The sequence below is a fragment of the Dendropsophus ebraccatus genome, chromosome 14, assembly GCF_027789765.1.
Source record: "Dendropsophus ebraccatus isolate aDenEbr1 chromosome 14, aDenEbr1.pat, whole genome shotgun sequence".
NCBI classification, from domain to species: domain Eukaryota; kingdom Metazoa; phylum Chordata; class Amphibia; order Anura; family Hylidae; genus Dendropsophus; species Dendropsophus ebraccatus.
In genome coordinates, this window is record NC_091467.1 from 63,965,514 (window position 1) to 63,985,306 (window position 19,793).

Genomic DNA, 19,793 nt, shown 5'->3' on the forward strand with positions numbered 1-19,793 from the left:
AGAAAATTTCAATTCTTCCAGTACTTATCAGCTGGTGTATGTCCTGCAGTAAGTGGTGGATTCTTTCCAGTCTGACACAGTGCTCTCTGCTGCCACCTCTGTCCATGTCAGTAACTGTATAGAGCAGTAGTAAATCCCCATAGAAAACCTTTCCTGCTCTCCAGACTCCACTTCCTGCAGGACATACAGCAGCTGATTTTAATAGAAGTAAATTACACATCTCTGGTACCAGTTAATTTAAAAGATTTTTTTTTTTTTTGTGAACAAGCCCTTTAACTGGAGCCCTGCAGCATTATGAATGCAGCTCTGAATGTGACTAGTACGAAAGATTCTGACTCTACTGATCTGTACCATTCAAGGAATCAAATGTTTTACGCAGCGACTTAACATTCATATGTAGATCTGTTCTGCACAAAAGAGAAAAGCGCCACACATTTTGCTGTGCTTGTTCCCCACACTCTGCCGAGTGACCTCTTCCTCCGCTCATCCGCAGGCTCCGCACTGTTGATATACATCACATTATTCTCAGCAGGGAAATGATTTGAAAATCTTATTGTATATATACAACAGAGAGGGTAGCGCACAATACAGCTGCGTTTTGCTTTTATCGCTCTTGAGACCAGTTAAATGCTGCTCAGATTTCTGAAAGAGGCCTGATGAAACGCAAGAGGGAGAGCCGGAACCATTGTGTGCGCAGCACAAAGCTTGATGGATCCATCTCCCCGATCGCTATTGTTTGCACATCGACCCCCTTTTGTCTCGAGACCCAAGATTTTTTTTTTCATATATGTTCACAGTTTTGATGTCTCGTTCACTTTTAGTGTACAGATGATCAAAGATGGCTGCCGTGGGACCTCTTTGGGATTTGCAGTTTCTTTCTACCCTCTATTACAGGGGTAAGGAATCTTGGCTCTCCAGCTGTTGCAAAACTACAATTCCCATCAGCTTTAGCTTTGGTTGTCCAGGCCTCATGGGAGCTGTAGTTTTGCAACAGCTGGAGAGCCAAGATTCCCTACCACATCTCTATTAGATTGAGTGAGAAATGCTTATTACCATTACACTATGACATTGCTGTTTTCAACATCTCTTCTTGCTTTGTTAAAAGAAGAAACACTATATAAAGTATGTTAGAAAGTTTAGGAAATGTTTATTCTTTACTTGACCGCAGTTAAAGTGTCACTGTGGTTTAATTTTTTTTTTTTTACAGAAATCAATAGTTTTTGCGATTTTAAGAAACTTTGTAATTGGGTTTATTACCCGAAAAATGCATTTTTATCATGAAAAAGCAATTTGAAGCTCTCCCCCCTGTCTTCATGGACCTCTTATGGAGAGGGGAGGAGTGGAGGGAGATGAGGCACCAAAACAGGGCAACAAAGACAGCTACATCACTGGGCTATCTCCTCTAAAGTCAGCACTGACATCTCTGACCTCAGAATACCGGCTTTCATACAGGTCCCGCTGTGTAAGCCTTTGTTCTCTGCTCTCTGCTGCCGACTAATCTCCCTCCTCCCCCCTCCCCTCTCCATAGGTTACACAGGGCTTGACTGATGTAAACTAGTCGAGATTTCTTGATAATGAGCAGTGGATGAGAGAGAGGAGGGGGGTGACCTGGGGAAAGTCTTTTTGAATGCAGATAATGGCATATCTGCCTAATAAACCCAATTACAAACTTTCTTAAAGCGACTGTACCACCAGGCCAAGGCTGAAGCACTGGAGGCTATGGAACCCTATCATAGAGGGGCTGGGGTTTCCTCCTACTAAAGGTGGGTCGGCCCGCCTCCAGTGCTTCAGCCTGGGCCTGGTGGTACAGTCACTTTAAAATCGCTGCAAAAAAAAAAAATAAATATATATATATATATATATATATATATATATATATGAGAGTGACTCTTTAAAGGCTCCATCCTCTATATTTTATCTAATAAGAGTTTTACCCTGTGATTTTCAGGCCTGTTTGGTCCACACCACTGAGACAATCCGCGTCCGCTACTTTATGGACAAACTACTGGACAACAGGAGGCCAGTCATGCTGGTGGGCAATGCCGGCACTGGGAAATCAGTACTGGTGGGAGAGAAGCTGTCATCTCTGGACCCCGATGAGTATCTGATCAAGAATGTTCCTTTCAACTACTACACTACATCTGCCATGCTGCAAGGTAATGTGTGCTCTGTGTCCTGAGTGTCAATGTATCCCAGTAGTAGGTAAACTCCACATCTTTGGGGATGTAAGAATTAAAATGCACATTGTGAGAGCAATACCTAGTACATACAGCAGATGGCAGTGTTATATAACGCAGCGAGCAGTGCGCTGGAGAGAGGACACAGAGCAGTAATGACAGATGACAGGTCTGCTTTAAATGCCCTGCTTACTGCTAAACGGCAACCAGGCTCTGTGGTCTGTCTTCTCTTCTAGAGGCGGGTGGTGCTGAGAGCTCTGTGTGTTATGTACTCATATACCTAAAAACAAAACATATATATATCCCTTTCTATAGCGTCCTGCCATTATTAGTGCACACATTCACCTAGAACCACAAGTGTCAGCATGTCCTTGTTCTGTACCCCAAGTGTCAGTGTGTCATTATCCTGTACCCCAAGTGTCAGGGTGTCACTATCCTGTACCTCAAGTGTCAGTGTGTCATTATCCTGTACCCCAAGTGTCAGGGTGTCACTATCCTGTACCCCAAGTGTCAGCGTGTCATTATCCTGTACCCCAAGTATCAGTGTGTTATTATCCTGTACCCCAAGTGTCAGCGTGTCATTATCCTGTACCCCAAGTGTCACTATCCTGTACCCCAAGTGTCACTATCCTGTACCCCAAGTGTCAGGGTGTCACTATCCTGTACCCCAAGTGTCAGCATGTCATTATCCTGTACCCCAAGTGTCAGCGTGTCACTATCCTGTACCCCAAGTGTCATTATCTTGTACCCCAAATGTCAGCGTGTTACTATCATGTACTCCGAGGGTCACTATCCTGTACCCCAAGTGTCAGTGTGTCATTATTCTCTACCCTAAGTGTCAGCGCATCATTATCGTCTATCCCAAGTGTCAGTGTGTCATGGATCTTAGTTCCATGTACAGTAAATGGTCAGTGTTTGCTTATTTATTAAAGATGTACGTCCTGACCTTGCCCCGGCCTTCGCCTCCTCTCTATGTCAGTGACAGCTCGTCTTATGAAGCTTCTTCATTCAGTGCTATGTTCCTCATTTACAACCCTTTGCACAAATGTAGGTTAAGTTCCCGAATGAGGAGCGTGCCACTTCCTCTGCTCACAGCAGGCCCCAGGTATCTGCTTAGTCTGCAGTTTTCTACCTCATTCTGCACATCTCTGGCTGCAATATTCTTTATGAGCCCCTGGCAGAAGTACAAGCGCCTTAATTTAGAGCGCGCTCATATCACTGTCTGGAAGAACATCACACACTCGAGAGGCAAAAAAGCCTGAACTTCACAAAAAAAACGTAATTAGACTCAATTTGCTCAACAAACAGCAAAAGCCAACGCATAGTTCATCAGAAGCTGAATCCCACAAGTCCAACAAGTCACTGGTCTCCTGTCAAAGCTGTGGGGAAAGATCAAGTTAACACATGGATTTTGTTTTTCATGTTTTTGTGTTTTAAATATATTATACATTGTTCTGTTAGTTATTGTGTTTGCCAATTAATTATAAACTACATGTTCCAGCATGTTCTATGTGATGGAAATAAAGGGTTAAGCAGTCACACATAATCAGTCAGCTGTAATTACTATAATACTTCCCCATATACAACTATAGAACTACTATAATACTGCTCCTATATACAAGAATATAACTACTATAATACTGCCCCTATATACAGGAATATAACTACTATAATACGAACTGGAGAGAATGGAACCGCTGCACATCCCAATTCATACACAAAATTCTGATGTGTTTTTTATTTAGCCAAGCGGCACTAGTATCAGCCATAGGTGTGATGTGCAGCACTCTGTTTCTTCCCTGAGCCACATTTTGTTTCTCTCTTTTCTCCGTGTTTTGCACTCCTCCTGGTGAGACCCACATGACCGCAATTAGCAGGAGACACCTGAGTGCACATGGTTTTAATCCCTCCTGTTTTTTTCCCATTCTGTTTGCTGCAGCTATGGTGAGCGCAATACCTTATCCAAACTTGTGCTGCTTGGGGGCGACCTTCTCCGCCGGCGGTGCTGGCCGGGTTCTGGTGTGGTGTTTTTGGGTCTGGTCCTGTGGCATGGGGGTCGCAGGGCCGTCCCATGGCCCCCGTTCCCTGGCTGTGCACGCCTGCGGGGTTGGTGGCCACTGACTGGCACGGTGTGGACTTAGTGTAGGGACCCATGTGTATCAGATACCGGCACGAGGTACATGGGGCAGTATGGCTTGATCAATTCATACACAAAATTCTGATGTGTTTTTTATTTAGCCAAGCGGCACTAGTATCAGCCATAGGTGTGATGTGCAGCACTCTGTTTCTTCCCTGAGCCACATAACTACTATAATACTGCTCCTATATACAGGAATATAACTACTATAATACTGCCCCTATATACAGGAATATAACTACTATAATACTGCTCCTATATACAAGAATAAAACTACTATAATACTGCCCCCTATATACAGGAATATAACTACTATAATACTGCCCACTATATACAGGAATATAACTACTATAATACTGCTCCTATACACAGGAATATAACTCCTATAATACTGCTCCTATATACAAGAATATAACTACTATAATACTGCCCCTATATACAGGAATATAACTACTATATTACTGCTCCTATATACAAGAATATAACTACTATAATACTGCCCCTATATACAAGAATATAACTACTATAATACTGCTCCTATATACAAGAATATAACTACTATAATACTGCCCCTATATACAAGAATATAACTACTATAATACTGTTCCTATATACAAGAATATAACTACTATAATACTGCCCCCTATATACAATATAACTACTATAATACTGCCTCTATATACAGGAATATAACTACTATAATATTGCCCCCATATACAACTATAGAACTACTATAATACTACACCTATATACAGAAATATAACTACTATAATACTGCTCCTATATACAAGAATATAAGTACTATTATACTGCTCCTATATACAAGAATATAACTACTATAATACTGCCTCCTATGTACAAGAATATATCTGCTATAATACTGCTCCTATATACAAGAATATAACTACTATAATCCAGGCAAGTAGAGTAGGTGGGGGAGCACTCCAAACGTGTCTCGTGCACCTGGGCTCTAGAGTGAGCAGTGTGGTGTGCACAGTAGATGCAGTGAGAGCGTGCCTGCTCCTTCACCTTCCCTCCCTGCAACTAATAAATATGCATCATGATTAAAGAGACATAGCTTTGTTATGGTGAGTGCCCATTCTTTGATTCTCCTACCCCGTATTGTATAACTACTATAATACTGCTCCTATGTACAAGAATATAACTGCTATAATACTGCTATATACAAGAATATAACTATTATAATACTGCCCCTATATACAAGAATATCACTACTATAATACTGCTCCTATATACAAGACTATAACTACTATAATACTGCTCCTATATACAAGAATATAACTACTATAATACTGCTCCTATATACAGGAATATAACTACTATAATACTGCTCCTATATACAAGAATATAACTACTATAATACTGCTCCTATATACAGGAATATAACTACTATAATACTGCTCCTATATACAGGAATATAACTACTATAATACTGCTCCTATATACAGGAATATAACTACTATAATACTGCTCCTATATACAAGAATATAACTACTATAATACTGCTCCTATATACAAGAATATAACTACTATAATACTGCTCCTATATACAAGAATATAACTACTATAATACTGCTCCTATATACAAGAATATAACTACTATAATACTGCTCCTATATACAAGAATATAACTACTATAATACTGCCTCCTATGTACAAGAATATATCTGCTATAATACTGCTCCTATATACAAGAATATAACTACTATAATACTGCTTCTATATACAAGAATGTAACTACTATAATACTGCCTCCTATGTACAAGAATATATCTGCTATAATACTGCTCCTATATACAAGAATATAACTACTATAATACTGCCCCTATGTACAAGTATATTACTAATATAATGCTGCTTGAAATGATAGACACCAGGCCAGTTCCCATCTACCCCTTTATAAATTAGTGGGATCTGTCCAGCACAGTTGGTGCCTGTTGTGTAGTGGGTCCATTGTTAGAAACTCCATGGCGGTGATGTGATCAGAGTCTTTCATATATACTGATGATATACTATTACCCTCTCTGCCTCCAGCCATTCTAGAGAAACCATTAGAAAAGAAATCTGGTAGGAACTACGGTCCCCCGGGAACCAAGAAGCTGATCTACTTCATTGATGATATGAACATGCCAGAGGTGGACACGTATGGGACGGTGCAGCCGCACACTCTGATCCGGCAACACATGGACTACAGCCACTGGTAAGGAGCTCCGACCCCTGGGCCTGTGCTGAGAATCTGTTGCTGCAGTCCTTTGGGTCATTTCATGAATATCTGACATAGAAGTTGGGAGATGACTGGTGCCTACGGGCACAGCTACACTACCATCCCTGGCATCACGATATGTGTCGCAGTCACCATATAGTCAGAGTCTTAACAATTTCACTTTTTTCGAAGGTACGACCGGACCAAGCTGACCATGAAAGAGATAATGAACGTCCAGTATGTGTCCTGCATGAACCCCACCGCCGGCAGCTTCACCATCAACCCCCGGCTACAGGTCAGATACAACACACTGATGCAGTACACTTAATATCTTTTAAGGGGCTCACATGGCCAGGTCAGGCTCCTTTTTAAAGGGGAACTTCATCGAAAATTTCAAATCAGCAGGTACCAGAAAGTCATATAGATTTGTAAATTACTATTACTATTTAAAAACCTCAAGTCATCCAGAAGGGTTCAGTATGGTCTATGCAGGATACCACAGAGATGGAGATGGGGGAGGAGGGGTCAGTATGATCTATGCAGGATACCACAGTGATGGAGATAGGGGGGGTCAGTATGATCTATGCAGGATACCACAGTGATGGAGATGGGGGAGGAGGGGTCAGTATGATCTATGCAGGATACCACAGTGATGGAGATGGGGGAGGAGGGGTCAGTATGATCTATGCAGGATACCACAGTGATAGAGATGAGGGTCTAGTATGGTCTGAGTAGGATGACTGGATACCGCTATGATAGAGATGAGGGGGGCGCGGGGGGGGGGGGGTCAGTATGATCTATGCAGGATACCACAGTGTTAGATGTTAGTTATAGAGACCCATCGGACAGTATCACACATGTTAGTTATAGAGACCCATCGGGCAGTATCACACATGTAAGGTTATAGAGACCCATCGGGCAGTATCACACATGTTATTTATAGAGACCCATCAGGCAGTATCACACGTTTGGTTATAGAGACCCATCGGGCAGTATCACACATGTAAGGTTATAGAGACCCATCGGGCAGTATCACACATGTTACTTATAGAGACCCATCGGGCAGTATCACACGTTTGGTTATAGAGACCCATCGGGCAGTATCACACATGTAAGGTTATAGAGACCCATCGGGCAGTATCACACATGTTATTTATAGAGACCCATCGGGCAGTATCACACGTTTGGTTATAGAGACCCATCGGGCAGTATCACACATGTAAGGTTATAGAGACCCATCGGGCAGTATCACACATGTAAGGTTATAGAAACCCATTGGGCAGTATCACACATGTTAGTTATAGAGACCTATCGGGAAGTATCACACATGTAAGGTTATAGAGACCCATGGGGCAGTATCACACATGTAAGGTTATAGAGACCCATCGGACACTATCACACACGTTTGGTTATAGAGACCCATGGGGCAGTATCACACATGTAAGGTTATAGAGACCCATCGGGCATTATCACACACGTTTGGTTATAGAGACCCATCGGGCAGCATCACACATGTAAGGTTATAGAGACCCATCGGGCATTATCACACACGTTTGGTTATAGAGACCCATCGGGCATTATCACACACGTTTGGTTATAGAGACCCATCGGGCATTATCACACATGTAAGGTTATAGAGACCCATCGGGCATTATCACACATGTAAGGTTATAGAGACCCATCGGGCATTATCACACATGTAAGGTTATAGAGACCCATCGGGCATTATCACACATGTAAGGTTATAGAGACCCATCGGGAAGTATGACACATGTAAGGCTATAGAGACCATTGGGCAGTATCACACATGTAAGGCTATAGAGACCATTGGGCAGTATCATACACGTTTGGTTATAGAGACTCATCGGGCAGTATCACACATGTAAGGCTATAGAGACCATTGGGCAGTATCACACATGTTTGGTTATAGAGACTCATCGGGCAGTATCACACATGTAAGGCTATAGAGACCATTGGGCAGTATCACACACGTTTGGTTATAGAGACCCATCGGGCATTATCACACATGTAAGGTTATAGAGACCCATGGGGCAGTATCACACATGTAAGGTTATAGAGACCCATTGGGCAGTATCACACGTTTGGTTATAGAGACCCATGGGGCAGTATCACACATGTAAGGTTATAGAGACCCATTGGGCAGTATCACACATGTTTGGTTATAGAGACCCATCGGGCAGTATCACATGTTTGGTTATAGAGACCCATTGGGCTGTATCACATGTTTGGTTATAGAGACTCATCGGGCAGTATCACATGTTTGGTTATAGAGACCCATTGGGCTGTATCACATGTTTGGTTATAGAGACTCATCGGGCAGTATCACATGTTTGGTTATAGAGACTCATCGGGCAGTATCACACATGATACTATTTATTTTTTAAACTGTCAAGATAAATCCTAACATTTACTAATTTTTGTCTCCCTGCAGAGACACTTCAGTGTGTTTGCTCTGTCTTTCCCCGGCACGGATGCCCTCTCTACCATCTATAGCACCATCCTAACCCAGCATCTGAAGGTGGGCAACTTCCCCGCTGCTCTGCAGAAGACCACCCAACAGCTGATCAACCTGGCCCTGTCCCTCCACCAGAAAGTCACCTCCACCTTCCTGCCCACCGCCATCAAGTTCCACTACATCTTTAACCTGCGGGACCTGTCCAACATCTTCCAGGTGAGTCTTCTGTCCTCAGTCCTCCATGAGCCATTTATGTGATAACCACCAGGGACATCTGTGTAATGGAGAAGCCATTGACAGTAGATGGAAACAGACTTGGATGGAGCAGCTGCAGGTTTTCCTGTGAAGCCTAGAGATGTAAATCCAACTGATGACTGCATGCTCCTCTATAGAGGAGAACAGCTGAACTTTCACAGGGAAAATCCAACACCAAGGATTATAATCCCAACAGATTATTTCATGGGTCCTCCGAGATGAATGGACACAGCAAAATCTGTATCAGCTCTTCACCATTCTTCAGATCTCTGTTGCTACCAGTAAATGGCATCATTGTTATTAACATAGGATAAAAAACACTTCTGATTTCATACTTCTGATTCTTGCCATACACATTAGATGTCAGACGGATCCATCGATTTTATTGAGACCAGTCAGCCATCTAAGATGCACGGTTGCCTCCTGACTCTCCTCTAACAACATATGTCAGTGGAGAGAACAGTCAGGCGTGTTGGATTTCAACATATCCAATTCTTTTGTTCTACGGCCGCTGACAAGGCTTTATGGCAGAGGTTCAGAATATATGAACTAATCTGAGCATGCACATGGGGATCAGGAGATATACAATAGTTGTCAGCTGAGTATGCATGTGTATGGGGGATCAGGAAATATAGTTGTCAGCTGAGTGTGCATGTATATGGGGGATCAGGAGATATAGTTGTCAGCTGAGTATGCATGTGTATGGGGGGGATCAGGAGATATAGTTGTCAGCTGAGTGTGCATGTATATGGGGGATCAGGAGATATAGTTGTCAGCTGAGTATGCATGTGTATGGGGGGGGATCAGGAGATATAGTTGTCAGCTGAGTGTGCATGTATATGGGGGATCAGGAGATATAGTTGTCAGCTGAGTATGCATGTGTATGGGGGGGATCAGGAGATATAGTTGTCAGCTGAGTGTGCATGTATATGGGGGATCAAGAGATATAGTTGTCAGCTGAGTCTCCATGTATATGGGGGATCAGGAGATATAGTTGTCAGCTGAGTGTGCATGTGTATGGGGGATCAGGAGATATAGTTGTCAGCTGAGTGTGCATGTGTATTGGGGATCAGGAGATATAGTTGTCAGCTGAGTGTGCATGTGTATGGGGGATCAGGAGATATAGTTGTCAGCTGAGTGTGCATGTGTATGGGGGGATCAGGATATATAGTTGTCAGCTGAGTGTGCATGTATATGGGGGATCAGGATATATAGTTGTCAGCTGAGTGTGCATGTGTATGGGGGATCAGGAGATATAGTTGTCAGCTGAGTGTGCATGTATATGTGGGGATCAGGAGATATAGTTGTCAGCTGAGTGTGCATGTGTATGGGGGATCAGGAGATATAGTTGTCAGCTGAGTGTGCATGTATATGTGGGGATCAGGAGATATAGTTGTCAGCTGAGTGTGCATGTATATGAGGGATCAGGAGATGTAGTTGTCAGCTGAGTGTGCATGTGTATGGGGGATCAAGAGATATAGTTGTCAGCTGAGTGTGCATGTATATGGGGGATCAGGAGATATAGTTGTCAGCTGAGTGTCCATGTATATGGGGGATCAGGAGATATAGTTGTCAGCTGAGTGTGCATGTATATGGGGGATCAGGAGATATAGTTGCCAGCTGAGTGTCCATGTATATGGGGGATCAGGAGATATAGTTGTCAGCTGAGTGTGCATGTGTATGGGGGATCAGGAGATATAGTTGTCAGCTGAGTGTGCATGTGTATGGGGGATCAGGAGATATAGTTGTCAGCTGAGTGTGCATGTATATGTGGGGATCAGGAGATATAGTTGTCAGCTGAGTGTGCATGTATATGAGGGATCAGGAGATGTAGTTGTCAGCTGAGTGTGCATGTGTATGGGGGATCAAGAGATATAGTTGTCAGCTGAGTGTGCATGTATATGGGGGATAAGGAGATATAGTTGTCAGCTGAGTGTCCATGTATATGGGGGATCAGGAGATATAGTTGTCAGCTGAGTGTGCATGTATATGGGGGATCAGGAGATATAGTTGCCAGCTGAGTGTCCATGTATATGGGGGATCAGGAGATATAGTTGTCAGCTGAGTGTGCATGTGTATGGGGGATCAGGAGATATAGTTGTCAGCTGAGTGTGCATGTGTATGGGGGATCAGGAGATATAGTTGTCAGCTGAGTGTGCATGTGTATTGGGGGATTAGGAGATATAGTTGTCAGCTGAGTGTGCATGTGTATGGGGGGGATCAGGAGATATAGTTGTCAGCTGAGTGTGCATGTATATGGGGGATCAGGAGATATAGTTGTCAGCTGAGTGTGCATGTATATTGTGGATCAGGAGATATAGTTGTCAGCTGAGCGTGCATGGGGATCAGGAGATATAGTTGTCAGCTGAGTGTGCATGTGTATGGGGATCAGGAGATATAGTTGTCAGCTGAGTGTGTATGGGGGATCAAGAGATATAGTTGTCAGCTGAGTGTGCATGTATATGGGGGATAAGGAGATATAGTTGTCAGCTGAGTGTGCATGTATATGGGGGATCAGGAGATATAGTTGTCAGCTGAGTGTGCATGTGTATGGGGGATCAGGAGATATAGTTGTCAGCTGAGTGTGCATGTGTATGGGGGATCAGGAGATATAGTTGTCAGCTGAGTGTGCATGTATATGGGGGATCAGGAGATATAGTTGTCAGCTGAGTGTGCATGTATATTGTGGATCAGGAGATATAGTTGTCAGCTGAGTGTGTATGGGGGATCAGGAGATATAGTTGTCAGCTAAGTGTGCATGTGTATGGGGGATCAGGAGATATAGTTGTCAGCTGAGCGTGCATGTTTATGGGGGATCAGGAGATATAGTTGTCAGCTGAGTGTGCATGTGTATTGGGGATCAGGAGATATAGTTATCAGCTGAGTGTGCATGTGTATGGGGGATCAGGAGATATAGTTGTCAGCTGAGTGTGCATGTATATGGGGGATCAGGAGATATAGTTGTCAGCTGAGTGTGCATGTATATTGTGGATCAGGAGATATAGTTGTCAGCTGAGCGTGCATGGGGATCAGGAGATATAGTTGTCAGCTGAGTGTGCATGTGTATGGGGATCAGGAGATATAGTTGTCAGCTGAGTGTGTATGGGGGATCAGGAGATATAGTTGTCAGCTGAGCGTGCATGTTTATGGGGGATCAGGAGATATAGTTGTCAGCTGAGTGTGCATGTGTATTGGGGATCAGAAGATATAGTTGTCAGCTGAGTGTGCATGTGTATTGGGGATCAGGAGATATAGTTGTCAGCTGAGTGTGCATGTGTATGGGGATCAGGAGATATAGTTGTCAGCTGAGTGTGTATGGGGGATCAGGAGATATAGTTGTCAGCTGAGTGTGCATGTGTATGGGGGATCAGGAGATATAGTTGTCAGCTGAGTGTGCATGTGTATGGGGGATCAGGAGATACAGTTGTCAGCTGAGTGTGCATGTGTATGGGGGATCAGGAGATATAGTTGTCAGCTGAGTGTGCATGTGTATGGGGGATCAGGAGATATAGTTGTCAGCTGAGTGTGCATGTGTATGGGGGATCAGGAGATATAGTTGTCAGCTGAGTGTGCATGTTTATGGGGGATCAGGAGATATAGTTGTCAGCTGAGTGTGCATGTATATGTGGGGATCAGGAGATATAGTTGTCAGCTGAGTATGCATGTGTATGGGGGATCAGGAGATATAGTTGTCAGCTGAGTGTGCATGTGTATTGGGGATCAGGAGATATAGTTGTCAGCTGAGTGTGCATGTGTATTGGGGATCAGGAGATATAGTTGTCAGCTGAGTGTGCATGTATATGGGGGATCAGGAGATATAGTTGCCAGCTGTGTGTGCATGTTTATGGGGGATCAGGAGATATAGTTGTCAGCTTAGTGTGCATGTGTATGGGGGATCAGGAGATATAGTTATCAGCGGAGTGTGCATGTATATGTGGGGATCAGGAGATATAGTTGTCAGCTGAGTATGCATGTGTATGGGGGATCAGGAGATATAGTTGTCAGCTGAGTGTGCATGTGTATGGGGGATCAGAAGATATAGTTGTCAGCTGAGTGTGCATGTGTATTGGGGATCAGGAGATATAGTTGTCAGCTGAGTGTGCATGTGTATGGGGGATCAGGAGATATAGTTGTCAGCTGAGTGTGCATGTGTATTGGGGATCAGGAGATATAGTTGTCAGCTGAGTGTGCATGTGTATGGGGGATCAGGAGATATAGTTGTCGGCTGAGCGTGCATGTGTATGGGGGATCAGGAGATATAGTTGTCAGCTGAGTGTGCATGTATATGTGGGGATCAGGAGATATAGTTGTCGGCTGAGCGTGCATATGGGGATTGGGTGAGGTGGTTAGTTTTGAGAACTAAACTCTTCACTGCTGGGACTGGGACCCCTCTCACACCTGAGGATCTGTCAGACTCTGGATGCACGCATTCACTGATGGCAAGCAGAGATCAAATAATTGGAAATGGGCTCCTCTTATGTAACATAAATTACAGGTTTTTTTAATAAAAACCTGTTAGTCATTCATCCCGCTGTCTCTGGAACATGGGTTGTTTTCTCACCGGTTTCTTATAAGCGTTTTGTGACTTGTCAAGTTTCATACATATTCAGATCCGCCATTGCCGGGACACTTGCCTCTTCCCCTTCATCAGCATCGCTAATTGAGCCTCTGATTTTCGCCCGTGTGGTAATGAGACAATTAGCATAGACCTATTTGTAACGGAGGGGACTGTCAACCTGTTTTGACAAGGCGAATCGCGTTGGGCCTTCCCGTCACCACTGAACCCTCACAGAAAAGTATTAATCCTGCAAGAGGCCGTCACCAGACAACTGATCGCAGATGGAGGAACAGGCAGCAATCTGTCAGTAATCACCTCCACACACAAAGGGTCATAAATCACCAGCAGAACATCCTGGAGATGGGAAATCACATTCTGCTCCAGGAAATTCCTGATAAGAAGAAATGGTGGAGAGCAGAACGTCCGCCTGTACGGGATCCCTCCACATGGGGGCGTCTGGTGCCAAGAGCTCAGGGCTGATAGGACATAGTACAACGTACCACACCAATTATCTGAAACTTTCACTATTCTGCTGGTCCAAAGACAAGCAGAATAGTGAGTGCAGCTCTGGAGTATAATGTAATACAGGATGTAACTCAGGATCAGTAATGTAATGTATGTACACAGTGACCCCACCAGCAAAATAGTAAGTGCAGCTCTGGAATATAATACAGGATGTTACTCAGGATCAGTACAGAATAAGTAATGTAATGTATGTACACAGTGACCCCACCAGCAGAATAGTGAGTGCAGCTCTGTGGTATAAAACAGGATGTAGCTCGGGATCAGTAATGTAATGTATATACACACTAAACCTACCAGCAGAATAGTGAGTGCAGCTCTGGAGTATAATACAAGATGTAACTTGGTAATGTAATGCATTTACAGATTTACGCCATGTTTACACAACGTATGTTTTCGTAAAACCAACGGCCGTGATTATTACGGAAATATACGTTACCTTGCTGTCTATGGGATCCTGTCCAGAGCCTATACACATAGTATACGCTCCGGCCGGGATCCCTAGCGGCGCCGCAAACAACTGACATGTCAGTTTTCTGTGACCGCTATTCATTGAATAGCGGCCGCAGATAACCCTGTCAGTGCACACAGTGGAGCGAGCGTGCAGTGGGGAGTTCTGATGCGGGCGAGCACGGATGCGCCCGCATCAGAACCCTTCGGCCCTAGAGATCATCCGGCCCGTACTGCAGTACTGCCTGGAATGATCTTTTCAGAGACCGGCCGTTCCGTGACCTGGCTGGTCTCTTACAAAGTGTGCACATAGCCTTACAGTGCTTCTATATGGGTTAACGCTATGGTTATGTTCACACAGTAGACAATGAAGCCATATTTTGTATCTAATAATGTGCTATATTAAATGAAAAAATGTCAGTCTGTGCATTTATTGTACAAAAAAAAATAAAATATATATATATATATATATATATATATATATATATATATATATAAATTCCAGCTTTTTTCCATAGACTCTTAATCTAGCTTATTATTAGCTTTAAAATCATAGCCTGGGTGTATGGTGACCGCCCTGGAGGCAGCAGAAGGCTTTGTACATTGTTCCGGCGCTTCCTCTGTCCCTCGTTGTATCATTAGCATATTATCCGCCGCCTCCGCCTGTCTCTCCTCGTCTCCCCGGCTGATTATTACACTTCACAGCACGCTGTCATTCAGGATTACTTTGTAATAAAAACTTATCTAGCAATCTGCTGTCAGTCCGGGTCTTGGGCTCCTCCGGACGTCGCCGCGCTCCTCTTTAATCAATTTAGGCTTTTCAAGCGACAGCGCGAACAAAACTCCCAAACAGCGGCTGACAGATATAAGCGACTCTGTGACACGATGACAGCGCATTTATATAGATATTACAGACTTGTTGGCTTGTTGAGGAAACATTCACCTTCTCCTGACCCAATGTGCTGGGGATAATGAGGAAATTAACTGGGAATGTCAGACTATAGCTACAAACTAAAAACGTATTTCCCAGAAGCACCTTTTGCAGTTGGAAAAACTTTCCCCTCTTTCCCTGTAAAGTTGTATTATTTGAGGTGGGTAGTCCGCAAGGGCCAATTAAGGGCCCCCAATCTTTAAGCCAGAGCATCTTCTTCTTGTATGTATACATCAGGGATGGGGAACCTGCAGCCCTCCAGCTGTTGCAAAACTATTGTAGGGAATTGTAGTTTTGCAACTGTAGAAGGCCTGCAGGTTCCCCACCCTTGGTACACAGCTTAATTTTTTACCTGCAACATCCGATACCAAGACCCCATACTATTTGCTGGGGCACCTACATAACTAAAGGGGTTATTCTCCCATCTTTTGGGTAAGCTATATATATATACTTGGCCATGGCCTGTTACTAAAGTGACTGCTGCGTTGAGGAACTGTACTTTTACGCATGTCGTAACGGCATATAGGGGATTTGGGAACAGCCATTAACCCAATGACTAGTATGGTACATGCCATATGTGTGTACTGCCAAAACCCAAATTGGAACATGAGTCTTAACTCTTAGGTGTATTTTTGTGGATATTCCTGGTTTATAAGGGCAACTAATAAAACATGCCTCTGTGTACAGCGCTTACCCGCATGTCATGTATAGAAAAGCATAGGAGCCCTACAGATTACTATGGATTTGTAATCCAGCCTTGTCTTGTTTCAGGGCATCTTGTTCTCCACCCCGGACTGCCTGAAAACCCCTCAGGACCTAGTGAAGCTCTATCTGCACGAGTCGAACCGCGTTTACCGTGACAAAATGGTGGAAGAGAAGGACTTTGACACGTTCGATAAGATTCAGACCGACATGGTGAAGAAGTTCTATGACGTGAGTAGAACAGACTACTCTGCCTAAGTGACTTTCTGCTGCCATTTTGATGCCATTTTTAGGGCATTGTTTTATAGCCCCCATCATGTATTAGCAATTTATTAACAGTATTGATTGTTTGCTGATGTGTCTCATAGGATATCGATGAAACGCTGGAACAAGTAAGGTCTATGAACATGTTTTGCCATTTCGCCAATGGTGTTGGAGAGCCCAAGTATATGCCGGTCCAATCTTGGCAGTCACTGAACAAAATCCTTGTGGACGCTCTGGACAACCACAATGAAGTCAATGCAGCGATGAACCTGGTGCTGTTTGAGGACGCCATGAGTCACATGTAAGAATAAAGCGTCATACCAGTAATATCATGAAGTGATCAATAGCTCGGATCTGAAGGGGAACTGCACTTATTGGATGTGTCAGTGTAATAGAGATTCTCTGCACTTTTCCCCCCTCTTCTCTGATCGCCTAAATACACGCAGGAACAAAGTGCAGAGTCATCATATTGGGAAACGCCGCTTGGTAATTTCCCTGGAGGAGGTGACGTACTGCCGGTGACTGGATTTGAGACACCTTAATATCTCTCCACTCTCTCCAAAGAGTAAATCTTTTCTTCAGAAGGAACATGATTCTGGCTCAGGGATCAGTGGATGACCTCCCTACAGATAACCCGCAAAAGCTTCTATTCTTATATGAAAACACAAGTTTATTTTTTTTTATCATTCCCTATAGTGCTCCATAGAAATAATATCACACATATACACACCTGTCATCCTAGTGGGGTTTCAGGTATTCTTCTGCCCTCTATTATTTGTTTCTGGGTGACAACAAACATGGCCGCCACAGAGGGTGTCAACCACATCTAATGCTATGTACATCACTGAATGACTGTTTTTACATGTAGGAAAGCTTGGTGACATAAGTGATAGTTACCCAGCTTTCCCAGAGAGAGATATGACTTGACATGAGCATTATACAGGTCCATGTCCATGGTTCTTCTGCTATTGTGGGACTATAGATCCAAGCATGGCCTGGTGTCTAGGAGCCACCTTTGGTGGCTGTTAATGTCCTGCTATTTAATGGTTACATGGCATGCCGCCAGAGACTTGGAAACGTGTTCTTCTATTTCTTTCAGACTTGTGTTCAGTGAAGGGTTTCATCATTTTCTTTTTGTTCTTCACTGATATAGTTGCAGAATCAACCGCATTCTGGAGTCCCCGAGGGGGAACGCTCTGCTGGTCGGCGTCGGGGGAAGCGGGAAGCAGAGTCTGACGAGACTGGCGGCTTATATCAGCTCCTTGGAGGTCTTTCAGATCACTCTCAGAAAAGGCTACGGCATCCCGGATCTCAAGGTACCGAGCAATGTTCAGGGGTGAAGGCACACGAGATAAAGGATGGAGGGAACAGTAACAATAAATGAGATTATACTTTTACATATCCCTGTAATATGGAACTCGAGATGTGCCCACATTTAAAAATGAATGGCTTGTTAGGATAGGCCATCAATATAAGATTGGTAGGGGGTGTCAGGAGTTGGGCCCTGCACCCTTGTAAACACTACAGTCGTACTTACCTCTCTTATGGTGGGTTTACACAGACAAATTTATCTGACAGATTTTTGAAGCCAAAGCCAGGAACAGACTACAAACAGAGAACAGGTCATAAAGAAAAGATTGAGATTTCTCCTCTTTTCAAATCCATTCCTGGCTTTGGCTTCAAAAATCTGGCAAATGAATCTGTCTGTGTAAACCCACCATTAGTGTTTGCAGTCACCATACTATTAGTATTGCTGATGCAATGTCCCAGCAAAGTAAACTGGACAGCTCTACAGTACCCTGCACCACTGCTACCTATAGTATGGTATCTGCAAATACCAACAGAGGAAGACACTGTAAACCTTATATATATAACCTAAATATAAATCTTATATTTAAGGCCAATACTTTTTACAACCGTCATCTATGTCCCTCTCACATTCTGGTGTGCTGGCCTCTATACACATACTGCTGAGTGAGAGTATGTCCACACTAAGGAATTCTCCCGGATAACTTGGCGCAGATTCCGTCGCTGGCCCCCTCCCGTTTGAAGTTCCGCCAGTCCCATAGACTCCATTCTATGGTCAGGCAGATTTCACCGTCAGTCCGAATAATAAACGTGTTCATTCTTTGGGCGGATGGTGGAATGTGCCTGACCACAGAATGGAGTCTATGGGACTGGTGGAGAGTGAAGCGGGAGCGCGGGAGGACGAGTGACGGCATCCGCGCCAAGTTATCCAAGAGAATTTCTTAGCGTGGACATACCCTTAAGCTAGACCACGGTGTGACCACTTTCGAGTGTACTTCAGGTCTCCATTTTGACCATTTTAATCCCCCTCTTTAATGTCAGTGATTCGACACATTTTTATTTTGCCTCCAGAGCCTGAAAAACAACACTAAACTTCTCACAGCTGAGGGATTGTATCCAGTCTAGACAATCCTTAGTGAGTTGAACGGCCTATACTCCAGTCTGATACTGATACATTGTAACAAACCACCAAGACAATTGTAAGGATTGTCTACGCCAGATACATTGTGACAAACCCTATATGAAGCAGAGTGTTGTGGCTCATTGGCTAAACCCCTGCTTTTAGTCCCCGATACAGGAGAATGGCAGCAAGACAAGTCGCTCATTCTCAGTTGTTAACGTTTTGCATTCCCCATAATGGCGGTCTGTGGTTACTCATCCTTCCTGGCATAATAATTAGAGTCTGAATAGGAGAGAATATTCTGCATGGATTCCCACTTACAAGAGACTTATCACAACCTTCACAGGAATCCTGCGCTCCACATTACTATGCAGCTCCCGGCCCACACAGCTACATCGGGTGCTGTCACTGAGAGGAAGGCGGTGAGCCAGCTGTTCTGTATGGGGGAGAGTCGCTTTCTGATCTCATCTCTGTGTCCAGATCTATACAGAGAAGTAGCTCCTATAGCCCATTATGTACCAGTGTGATGCCAGGTCACTGGGAGGCTGCCATGGAGTGTGATGAGATCAATGGAGATAAATGCTGTCAGCAATGGCACCTGTAGACATTTTCTCACCAGTGCCACCTTCATCCACCACATCATCTATTCTTTGCCTTCTTGTATCCGCA

At 43.8% G+C, this 19,793-nt stretch overlaps 1 protein-coding gene across 2 annotated transcripts in view; it reads left to right on the plus strand.

Annotated features, from left to right (window-relative positions):
• DNAH9 (dynein axonemal heavy chain 9) overlaps positions 1-19,793 on the plus strand; it is a 141,214-nt gene that overhangs the window by 80,653 nt on the left and 40,768 nt on the right. For both annotated transcript variants that reach the window (XM_069952168.1, XM_069952169.1), the window contains 7 exons: positions 1,949-2,156; positions 6,370-6,535; positions 6,731-6,833; positions 8,991-9,230; positions 16,502-16,663; positions 16,801-16,997; positions 17,850-18,012. In XM_069952168.1, the coding sequence (XP_069808269.1) occupies positions 1,949-2,156; positions 6,370-6,535; positions 6,731-6,833; positions 8,991-9,230; positions 16,502-16,663; positions 16,801-16,997; positions 17,850-18,012 (1,239 nt within the window). The remainder of the gene's footprint in view (positions 1-1,948; positions 2,157-6,369; positions 6,536-6,730; positions 6,834-8,990; positions 9,231-16,501; positions 16,664-16,800; positions 16,998-17,849; positions 18,013-19,793) is intronic.